The sequence below is a fragment of the Pristiophorus japonicus genome, chromosome 6, assembly GCF_044704955.1.
Source record: "Pristiophorus japonicus isolate sPriJap1 chromosome 6, sPriJap1.hap1, whole genome shotgun sequence".
NCBI lineage: Eukaryota > Metazoa > Chordata > Chondrichthyes > Pristiophoridae > Pristiophorus > Pristiophorus japonicus.
Genome location: NC_091982.1, coordinates 81,299,130 through 81,311,457, shown reverse-complemented (window position 1 = coordinate 81,311,457; position 12,328 = coordinate 81,299,130). Strand labels below are relative to the sequence as shown.

General features: G+C 42.5%; 1 protein-coding gene across 1 annotated transcript in view; it reads right to left on the bottom strand.

Annotated features, from left to right (window-relative positions):
- The window catches only part of LOC139265174 (cytochrome b-245 heavy chain-like), a 54,244-nt gene that overhangs the window by 19,841 nt on the left and 22,075 nt on the right, over positions 1 to 12,328 (bottom strand). The window contains exon 6 of the mRNA XM_070882098.1: positions 1,313 to 1,494. Coding sequence (XP_070738199.1) covers positions 1,313 to 1,494 — 182 coding nt within the window. The remainder of the gene's footprint in view (positions 1 to 1,312; positions 1,495 to 12,328) is intronic.

Sequence of the window (12,328 nt, the reverse complement as noted above, 5' to 3'; positions counted from 1 at the left end):
AATTACAATTTCACACAGAACTTACTGCAATACTGGGTAGTTGTGACTCTCTTTCCAAAAGCTCCAGATGAAGCTATCTCTACAACAGTAACTTTTCAAGATATGTTTGTGGTGTTTTTTTGTATTGCTATTTAATTCCTGGCCCAAGACCGCCCAAAGTGGAGGAAGAGCATCCGGGAGGGCGCTGAGCACCTTGAGTCTTGTCGCCGAGAGCATGCAGAAACCAAGCGCAGACAGCGGAAGGAGCGTGTGGCAAACCAGACACCCCACCCACCCTTTCCTTCAACCACTGTCTGCCCAACCTGTTACAGAGACTGTAATTCCCGCATTGGACTGTTCAGTCACCTGAGAACTCATTTTTAAAGTGGAAGCAAGTCTTCCTTGATTTCGAGGGACTGCCTATGATGATGTTTTAACATAGTTATAAAATTACCGTTTGGCATGATAATTCCTGCCAAATTGGTGTTGGACACAATTATAGGTGTGATAAATATCTGCACTCATGATGTTGCCGATCATAACACACTGTCCTGGTTTTAAGTAGGGGTGGGATCTGCCTGTGGGGGTGCTGGGTAAACAACAAACTCGCATGACATGGCCCAGACTGATTTTGACTCGGGCCTCATTTAAGTACTCGGACTCCCGAGCTTAACCCAGAACTAAGTCTCCATGTCTGTTTCCTTAATTCCATCCCCCACCCCATTTCTTCAGAAGGCACTAATGCTTGCTGGGTTACAGTGCCAGTGGTTTGCAGTCCACTGTAACCTTGCTCATATGTGGATGCTATGCACCTAAGGGGGTATCACCGCAGTTGAGCCTAATCCTGTTCTCGGGAAATGACCATACGTGCACTCGCCATTAGGAGCCACCGGTGACCAGATGTGGCAACCCTGGATGATATTTTTATTTCTACCTTTGTGCAAGTAGTGTTGCTCTACCACCATTGACAGTAAGGGCCGTTAACTCAGCACAAACCAGGGATTGAACCTGCCCCCAATACTAAAAGTTGCATTTATGGTCCTTATCTGCTTTTGGGCACTTTGTCCTACGGAATATCTCTTATATCAACCAACATTATTAAAACAGATTATCTGGTCATTATCACATTGCTGTTTGTGAGACCTTGCTGTGTACAAATTGGCTGCCGCGTTTCCTACATTACATCAGTGACTGCACATCAAAAGTACTTCATCGGCTATAAAGCGGTTTGAGACATCCTGAGGGTGTGAAAGGTGCTATATAAATGCAAGTTCTTTCTTCACAAAAATCACAGACATCTCATCTATTTTAAGTAAGGTATCATCGTACATACCCAATTCCATGGATGACGAGTCCTGCAAAGAATATGACAAAGAGATGGTGAGTAAACCAGAAGACCTCGAAGTATGATCTGCGAATGGTATCTGTTGAGGATGTGATCATGAGGATAAGCGCAAGTGTGATGATGACTCCAGTTAGTCCAGCCACGCTGGTGAATGCAACATAGCTGGGAGTCTGAGGACAAGATGCAAACATGTTAACTACAACAGCACTTATCAAAAAGCAATGATTCTGACTAAATCAGACTTTTACATATAATCCAACCTGATAAAGGCTTTTTATGTCTGTACTGGCATTTAAAAAGACCCCTTTAAAAGAGGCAGTTTTTCTATCAGGAGCCAAGACTTAGGGCCCCATTATAAAGAACTCCTTTCTAATGTGTTAAATATTTTATTTGGGATAAATTTTTAAAATATTCCTTGCTTGTATATTGATAAAATTTGCGGAATTATTTTCACAAAGGAGGATAAACACAGTATTGAATATACACATGGCTGGATTTTCAACTCATTTTTACCTCAGTTAGTGCTCCGGTGGGATGTTAAATGCTGTTTTTGGGCATTATGCTGGATGTCCAGGATTTACTGCCCGGGAGGGAGATTCGGCTATTGGTTTGCACTGGCGCCCAGCCCTCCGTTTTTAGTGTGATGATGACATCAATCGTCGTGCAATGCTGCTCTACTGTCCTGGATGGAACATTCAGCCTTAATGCTTCATTTAACGCCCGCCCCAGGAAACATATCTTCACCACTTTTTCTGGTAACCACTTTAACCATAGAAGGTGATGGTTCTTTACTGATTTAATTTCACACTTCTCTCTCTTACTCTACCTCTATCATGATTCTCTTTTCCTGATACCTTGTTTGGCCAGCCATTTGATATGTAATCATAACCTTTGACATAACTGGGTCACGTTTGGTTGCACTGCCAATCTCTTTAGCTGTGACTGCCACTTTCACTTCATCAATGTATGAAAAATAGAACACTTCTTCCCTGTTGGGTGTAACTTGTGATGGGGATGGCAACCTAGACGTAGCATCAGAATTACTATGATCAGCTGATCATCTGTACTCAATGTGTTGTAGAGAGTAGATATATATAGACTTAGGCATTAGGCACCTGCTGGATATTTAAAACTCACATAAGCTTAAATGGACACACACATAAAATGGCTGCCCAGGCATGATGGGAAACCAGGTAGTCAAGCTGTGAACTGTTGAACGTTCACTGACCGAGCAATAACCCTGTGAGGCCCACTGTAGGAATGCCTGGGAAGGCAGAGATAAGAAGGAAGCCATCTCCTGTGAACAAGGCCATAAACCAATTAATTCCCCAGGAAGAAAGATAAGAGGGAAACCATTTGCTGTAAACCAGGCTACAAACCAATTATTTCTCCAAGATGAAAGAACTAGGGAGAGAACATATAAAGTCATCGATCAACCCAAATTGACAATGGTTCCCTGGTTACTAGGAGAATTCTATTGGATTAAAGAACCTATATGTAATCTATAATCGTTGTGATTGGCTTGTGTCCAGCCGTGATGAGCTGTGTAGCTGCAGTAAACTGTTTTGTAACTGTTGTGAAACATATAAAGGTACATGTAACTCTTTGTTCTGTGAAGAGAAACCTGGATACGGTCCTGAGTTTTTCCTTCCCGCTGAGCGTAATAAAAGCTGCTTCAGCATTGGAACCGACCCTGAGTGTTGAGTGATTCTTCTAAGAAAACACTAACGCTAACAATGGCGTAGTCGACGGGATTTCCCGGAGTCGCTGGACGCCCTTGGAAAAAAACCCGGGTGAGTATAAAAAACAATTTTTAAGTATAAAGGGTGCGGAAGGTGGAAGCTGGTTGATCGACATGAGGAGACGGTCTAATATCTCAAACGCCTAGCCTGAGCCTGAATTAAGAGGACTTTTGTCCCACGTGACGGCCAGGAACCAAGTAGGCGTAGGGAACACACTTAGACCGTGGGATCGTGATACCGAGAGACATCTTCCGGACCCAGTAGTGAAATTTGAAATACCCCGGGGTAGAACCAAGCGGTGTACAGCGGCTAACGGAATCCAAACCTGTGAACAGGGTCGGACCAACAGGCTGAGCGGTGGTAGGTAGTCGTTAAGGATATGTAGAGCACTGCGGGAATTGCTTAAACGCGTTTTTAAGAATTGTATAAGTTTGTGTAACAGCAGAACTTGTGACCTGACAGTAGCCAAAAGACAGTTTACTACAAGTCGCGCTAGAAAGAAAGCGGACCGCTGAGAGTAGATTCCTAACGATACCAGTCCTACCCAGGAATGGCCATGAAAACAAGTAAACTCGAGTGGGGACCAGAAGGGTCGCTTACCCGCCACCTGGCGGAAAAACAAAAGAAGCTAATTGAAAAAATTCCCTGAAAGGTCATGGATCCAAAAATAGAGCCGGCCAAAACAAGAAGAGAGACTGTTGTAAATGTCTGATCGTTGAGTGAGAAGTGTCTGTGTGATTTTTGACTGCAGAATGAATTTTTGTTTTATGTTTTCATGTTCCGAAAGCCTGGTTGGAAGAGGAATGCAAGTGTCTGTTTATTTTAGAAACAGAGTGAAAGTCTTTTTTTTAAACCCTTTGTAATGTTGTCCTGTATGTGGGAAGTTTTAAGACATTTAAGTTAGAAACGCAGGTGTGGATTTATTCGGATGATAAGTTACGGAGCTAGGAAAATAAACAAATAAAGAATAGGTTTGTTGAGCAAAATATTTATTTGACATGCTCACTTACTTGCCGAAAGAAAACATGCAATGATTGATTGGGTTGAAAGACATAAATTTAGTCTCGGAATGAGATAAAGAATGCTTTAAAAAAAAAGAGCTTCTAAAAAAAAAAGTTTTAAATAAAGATTGAAATTACAACGTTTGAATTGGGATTTTGAGATATTCAGAGAAGGCACAGGAAATACTGAGGTGGATTTAAAAAAAAAAGAGAAAGATTAAATTAAATCTGATCAGGTCAAACTCCTGGGCAAGTGGCGAGCTATCTGCGAAGGTGTAAAAGGAACTTTTGGAAAATGTTAAAAAAAAAACAGCAAGCTTCAGTAACGACTTTGAAACTGGAGCATTTTGAGATAACGAAAAAGCACTCAAACTCTCAAAGATGGACTTCATTCCAGTTATGGAGAAAAAGAAAAAGATAAAGACGCCACTTTGAAAGTAAACAAATTAACAACTTTATGGAGTTACGAACCCTCCGTGTAAAATACAAAACCTAATTTGAAGAAAGAAAAAAAAAGATGTAACGGACTAAATGGAAAAAGACATAACTTACTAAATACTAGTTGATGTTTGCTGTGAAAAAGATATTGGTTTAATTAGAAAAAAAAAAAAAATTGGAATAAGTAAAAAACACTCTACATGGATTCGAATTTTCAATTATGAAAAAGTTTCAATGCAGTTTGAAAAGATTTCCAAAATGTCCCGAACAGTCTAAACAAGCAGGAGGGTTTTGAAGATAACGAGGAGAAAGAGAGAAATAAAAAAAAACAGAATTGAATTTCAGTAAACAAAATTGCTATTGTATGTGTGGTCTTGTTTTAAAACAATTTAAAAAAAAAAAATTCTTTGGCAAGTACTTGAATTAGAAGTTAAGAAAACATTGGAGTTTACTCTAATGATTTATGCTGTTTAACGGATTCCTAATTTCGAAGCCAGTTTTGAAGGCACAAAGACTTTTTTTTTCCAGATGATTACGTGAAGTCACGTAATGACATCAGGTCTTCTTACAAACCTGGAAAGGAGTTAACCCTTTCCATTGACAGCCGTTTTATACTGAACATTATTAATTTGGATTTCTTAATAGGGAAAAAAAAGACTCACCTAACAGAGGAAACAAAAATAAAAACAGAACTAGCTTATGTAATAATACTTGCCTGATACAATAAAGAAATAGATATTCAATAAAACAAATTGAAGAGTTAAAAGCTAAGATAAACAGGCTGGAAGAGATAACGGGACTAGACGGATAGTGCAGTGCGCAGCCATAGCACCATCACCTCTGGCAATAGAGCCAATGTACCCCACGGTGGGTAGGTGTAGTCCACAAACCCAACCTAACGGTAAAGCAGACAGCGATGTTTGGAGGAATAGCTTTGGCCTTGGTCATAATAGGAGTTTGGGTAATATTTAAGTGGGTAAAGACACGGGCGCACGCCCTACAGATTCAGCTCGAAATGGTTCGATTATAACCTTGTCCTTCTGATTTTGCAGGGTGACAGGGACACTCGTAGAGCAAAAAAACTTAACCCCTGGTGACGACCAGGCCGTCTGTTTAAAATTACAGATAATACTTACCGGAATGGGAATACGAACGGCGCTACTCGTAATATGGATAGCCCTGCGACATGCACGTACCCTGGGCAACACCGACGGACAGCAGAGCACGCTGGAAATAAACAACTATATGAACTATGGAGTCTTGTTTAATTTAACGGACGGAATGTGCTTCCCAGCAGCCAAGGACTGGAGAAAGGACAGGACTTATTTTAATAAGAATCCTAATAAGAATAAGAGTATGTGTACAGTGCTCCACGGGTATAAGGAGCAGATGCATTAAACGGAGGGATGTCAAAGGGCCTGATGAATGTACTTTCGGCATAATTTGCGCGCCTCCGGGACAATCCCAGCAATCAGTCATCCGCAAGAAGGGAATGGGGCTGTGTGGGTATTACGAGGAGGCGGGGGCGGCTGCAATATAATTGTATGTATGTTTCTCACCCCCTCCGACACCGCGCCCCATAAGAATCACTACATTGCCCGAAGAACTGCCTTGTCCCATAACTACTAAGGGACCAGAAAATGGGATTGCAATGTACAACGAAGGGGAATTATTGTATGATAATGTTAAACATGAAATTGTGCCTGTTCTGATCAATATTTCAGGCATCCAGATGCCGGAATATTGTACCGAACAGTCAAGGAAGATGTACAATGTATTAAGTAAAGTTGTAATGCAGCAGGCTGCCGATGCAATGGGTGCCAGTAGGTTCCGGGGACAGGGGTTAGCCCCCAGGGTGAAGAGGGAAATAGTAAATGATGTTGCTACCGTTTTCAATACAGGAACCTCCGTAGTGAACTCGATAGACATACAAGGATTAAATGAGAGGGTGGAGCAAAACCAGGAAGACCAGGCCAACCTAGGAAAGGAGGGTGCCAAAATCCAGTTGGATGGCATCTCAGTCCTGGAAGCTCACGCTAAAACCATCAATCACCTCATTGATAGAGAACAATAAAGCAAAGACAGGGGCAACTCTGTCATGCTTATGGTCTGTGGATGGTGGGACAGATCCGCCACAACCTCGACCAGATCCAACGCGGGGAAGTACCCGATTGGATAGACAGTTCACATTTAGCTCAGTTGGCGAACCAAAGGGGGACACTGGATAATTGTACTCTGAAGGGACTGACCCGAGTATACCCCGCAATTCCAGATTGCCAGATGGGTAGGACTACCGGGATAGGGATAGTCCTGTTGATCCCTATAGCAACGCCGGACTCAGGGCCGTTCCCCTTATACCAACTAGAGAATATCGGAGTAATACGGGAAAATGTCTCCATACGCTACTACCTAACCACCACCTCTGCCGTTCGTCGAAACAACATACTTACCGGGATTTCCCTAGCAGATTGCAAGCAAAGGGGGGGAAATCACAGTATGCCCTCACCCGGTGGGCCGAGGTGAACTAGACGAGTGCGGGTTTAACCGAACCAACGGGTGTGTACTAGAAATAGTGCCCGCACACATGCACTTCGCGAGGGCAGGCTACGGAGGGAGGGGAAGATACTGCGTCTCTACTACTGAGAGTTCATACCAGTATAATGACCTGCAGTGCCCTATACCGCAGCCAAACTTTTGCTTTACACCACTACGACCTGTCGCGATCGGGCAAGCGCATATCACCCAGGTTAGGCGCCGGAAGTCCGAAGTTATTGAAGTAACTGATCAGCTCCATGATCATTTGCAGGATTATGACGAGCCAGAGCAAGTCCCTATCCCACATCTAACCGAAGTATTACGGGAGTTAAGGCTCAGAGTGGGGCAATCCGTAAAACTCTATCACCAGCTACAAACTAAAATCAAAGAACTGGAAGAAGATACCGAGGTAGACTTACAAAGTCAGAGTTGGTGGAGAAAGGTCTGGGACTGGGGAATAAATGTGAACATCCACCCATGGATCCGAATTATTTCACACACACTGGTCGGAATACAATTAATCTTAGCAATAACATGGGGCGTGATGGCCTGCCAGGTATGCAGGCGCCACAAACGGCGGAAACGGACCAATCACCGTTCCCTGGATATTAAACAAGCCTGTTTGATAAGGGGACGGGAGGAGCTAGCCTTTGTTAATTTGATCTAAGCAACCGGGACTCCTGAAACCGCGTGACTGGCCAGCACGTTGAGGCAAGGAGTACCGGGCAGTGCACAAATATCAGATAAAGGCAGTACGGTCGGTTAAAAGGGGACTAGGACTAGTCCCTTTACCGAAAGGGGGGAATTGTTGTAGAGAGTAGATATATATAGACTTAGGCATTAGGCACCTGCTGGATATTTAAAACTCACATAAGCTTAAATGGACACACACATAAAATGGCTGCCCAGGCATGATGGGAAACCAGGTAGTCAAGCTGTGAACTGTTGAACGTTCACTGACCGAGCAATAACCCTGTGAGGCCCACTGTAGGAATGCCTGGGAAGGCAGAGATAAGAAGGAAGCCATCTCCTGTGAACAAGGCCATAAACCAATTAATTCCCCAGGAAGAAAGATAAGAGGGAAATCATTTGCTGTAAACCAGGCTACAAACCAATTATTTCTCCCAGATGAAAGAACTAGGGAGAGAACATATAAAGTCATCGATCAACCCAAATTGACAATGGTTCCCTGGTTACTAGGAGAATTCTATTGGATTAAAGAACCTATATGTAATCTATAATCGTTGTGATTGGCTTGTGTCCAGCCGTGATGAGCTGTGTAGCTGCAGTAAACTGTTTTGTAACTGTTGTGAAACATATAAAGGTACATGTAACTCTTTGTTCTGTGAAGAGAAACCTGGATACGGTCCTGAGTTTTTCCTTCCCGCTGAGCGTAATAAAAGCTGCTTCAGCATTGGAACCGACCCTGAGTGTTGAGTGATTCTTCTAAGAAAACACTAACGCTAACAAATGTCATATGTATATACTGACAAAATCAAAGGCCATCTCTGCATTCGGGCTGCAGCTAAGGTTGGAACTGTGGACTTTGGATGGAGGATTGCTGTCAGAGGCTTATGGTCCATAACTATGGTAAACTTGCGACTATACAAGTATTTGTGGAACTTCTTGATCCCAAAAATTAATGCCAAAGCTTCCCTTTCGATTGGCACATAATTACGCTCACTGGCACTGAAAGTGTGTGAAGCAAAAGCAATTGGTCTCTCCTCCCCACTATGTAGTACATGAGAGATCACTGCCCCAACTCCATACAGAGAGACGTCACATGCTAGCTTGATCTCCTTAAATACATCATAGTGAACGATCATGGTGCTCTCTACCAACTGGCTTTTACACTCCTTGAATGCTGCATCACATTCTTCTGACCAGTTCCAATGGACCTGTTTTTTCAACAGCTCATTCAATGGATGTAACACTGCAGCCAAATTTGGTAAGAACTTCCCATAATAGTTCAAAAGACCCAAAAATGATTGAAGTTCAGTGACATTCTTGGGAGTGGGTGCATTTCTAATTTCGTCCACCTTTCCCTTGCTTGGATGTAAACCATCTTTGTCTACTCTGTGCCCCAAGTACTCCACTGAGTTTTAAAATAACTCACATTTGCGAGCAGTCACTTGTATTCTGTGCTTCTCTAGCCATTTGAGCACTTCATTCAAAACGTTACTATGGATTTGCCTGTTTGGTACTGAAATGAGTATGTCAACTAAATAGCATACTACACCTTCAATACCTTGCAAAATCTGGTTCATCACCCCTTGGAATATGGTGGGGGCAGAAGACACTCCAAATGGTAGCCTATTAAGTTGATATAGGTCTAAATGAGTATTTATAGTCAAGCATGACTTGGACTCCTCATCTAGTTCAAGTTGTAAGTAGGCATTTGTGAGATCAAAATTTGAGAAGATCTGGCCACCTGTCAGCGTTGTGAACAAATTTTCTACATTTGGCAATGTACTGGGGAGATTACCCTCTGGAACTTGGTTTACGGTTACTTTATAATCACCACACAAACTTACCTTACTATCTGACTTGGACACAACAAGAATGGGTGTAGCCCAATTACATAGTGATAATATTCTCAGTCTCTAGTCTTTTGAGTTCTTGCTCAACTCTCTCCTAGAGTGCGTGTGGTACGGGACGTGGCTTGCAGTAAACTAGTCTAGCGTCCTTCTGTACCCTGACACTCACCTTGAAGCCTTGGGTCGGACTGCCTGTTTCGCAGAACACCTTTGGATGCTTCTTGATGACATCATCCTTTGATGCAAATCTCATTTCAACACGAAAAATCTCATTGCAATCCAACTTCAGTGATCCCAACCAATTTCTACCTAGTAAGGCAGGCTTGACTCCTGCCACCACTAAGAGAGGCAAGCTCTGAAATTGATCCTTGTATTTCACCGGTGCGATGATACGACCTACCACAGGAATTTGCTCTCCTGAGTAGACTCGCAACTCTACCTTAGATTTCTCCAATGGGAAATCACACAATTTGTCGAGGTATAGTGATTCCGGTACTACGCTCATGGATGCACCAATGTCGATTTCCATGGGTATCCTGGTTCCTGCAACATCTACTTGGATGATGATACTTTTCGAATCGCTGTTAAATACCCCCGTGCTCCTGATGACGTGTATCTCTTCGTCCTGTTGCTTTTCTTCCACGCTATGTAGTCTCTGGGGATTTCTACTTATAGCCTTGAAAGTTGGTTTATTCTTCAGTCGGCATGCCTTCGCAAGATGCCTAGTTTTCCTGCAGAAGAAACACTCTGCCTTCACATATGGACAACTTTGAGCAATGTGTTGTTCTAAACACCGATAGCATGACTTCAATGCTCTGTTACCTGGACCAGTTGCTGAGGCCTTTTGGCCCAACTGCCTTTTACTTTTAACCTGCAGGCGATTCACCTCAGTTGTCTGATTACTGGAAATGATACGAAATTCTCGGGAATATTGGTCGGCCATATCTATTGACATAGCTGTCTGACAAGTTAAATTAAAAGTCAAGTTAGGGGTTGTCAACAACTTTCTTCTGATTGCTTCATTTTTCATCCCACAAACAAAGCGGTCACGCAATGCTCGGTCCTGAAAGTTTCCGAAATGACAGTGAATAGATAGCTTTTTTAATGCTACAATGTACTCATGTACTCTCGTCAGGTAATTGATTTTGTATTCTGAAATGATAACTTTCAGCAATTTCCAGGGGCTCAGGACCGTAGTGCTGTTCTAACTTAGTTAGAATGTCCGTAAGTGATGTGTCCTTTGGCTTGACAGGAACAAGCACCTTTTCACGGTTTCATACACCTCGGGATCTGCTTCAGTCAGGAAAATAGCCCGTTTTCTTTCCAACACCAGCCGGTTACGATTTTCATCAACGGAGACTTTGATGATACTATTCACGGTGAAAAACATTTCTAGTAATTCCACATATGCTCCGAAAGTCTCTCGGTCGCGTAGAAACTCCCGCAAGCACCTTATTATTCCCATAGGCGTTGTCATCTGGATTCTGGCAGTTCAGCCAAGTATGCTTGTAATTTACCTTGGATTTTTAGCTGTTTTGCAACACAAAGGACCTTGCTAGTCTCTCTGTTGTTTGGCTGGAATCACCCACCAACAAAAATTTCAGCTAGGGTATTCAGGAATCTGATCCTATGTTGCCAAATGTGGTATATATTCTTTACGGCATCATAACGCAATCAGACCTTACAAGATGGCTCCATTCCTTTTATTCTTGTTGTAAACAGCAGACGCTACATTACCACAGTAGTCCACTAGGTGGAACCTATGTTACAGATGCTACTCTTGAGATGGCTAACTGATGTTCTGATTTTCAATTTGATGTGATGAATAAGAAATATTTGTGAAAATATCCTTAAAACATGTTAGCGTTTGGGGGTGAAGGGGAAGACTTTGTCCCTTGGAGCGCTTCCTCTTTTTGGGGACCCTCCATATGATTCCCATCACCAAAAACATTAGTAGATTTTCCTCCTCCTCGGCAGTGTGCCTCCTGATTTTTGAAGGGGTTTTATCTCAGTGCCAGCTGTCTTTAGTATTGCTGCTGGTGACCAGAGGTGGTGGTCTGGAGTAATTGGGTTTTGCATAATGGAACTATTTTAACATCACTGTTCTATTTTGGGTGTTTTTGAGCAGTCCAGCTCCCCTCAGTCCTATTCTCACCAGGGTACAGCATTCAAATGGCATCTTGCAGAAGCGAGCTTTCAACATTGTCTACACTTGTCATGTAGGTAGACTTCTCCTGTTGTCAGACCCACATTCTGGAACAACCAAGATGATCACTCAGCAGTTAATACTGGCCCGGAAATTCCGGCCTCCCCGGGTCCGTACGGAATGTGTACGGACCCGGGAAGGCATCACAAAAAAAGTTTTTTGCCGCGCGATGTGCCGAAAACTGGCTTTTCCAATCTGTCAAGTGTCTGGCTTGACAGATCGCTCACATCCCGGGGAGAAGGACATTCCCACGGCATCAATTTGCGCTACTTGATCATCTCTTGTCCTGTGAATGTCCTTAAAACTCTTGCGCCCGGTAAAAGCAGGCACATAGCCCACTTTTACCAGCGTTAGAGTTTTAAAACTTATCAAAAACATATAAAAATAAAATTTAAAAATACATATTTATGTTAAAAACCCTATCCACTCAGGTAATTTTATTTTCAACCATAATTAAAACCTTTTTTAAAAAATTGGCAAATACTTTTTTTTTCAAAAACATTTCTATCAACTTTCATTTATGTGAGGTGTTTTTTTAAAAAACA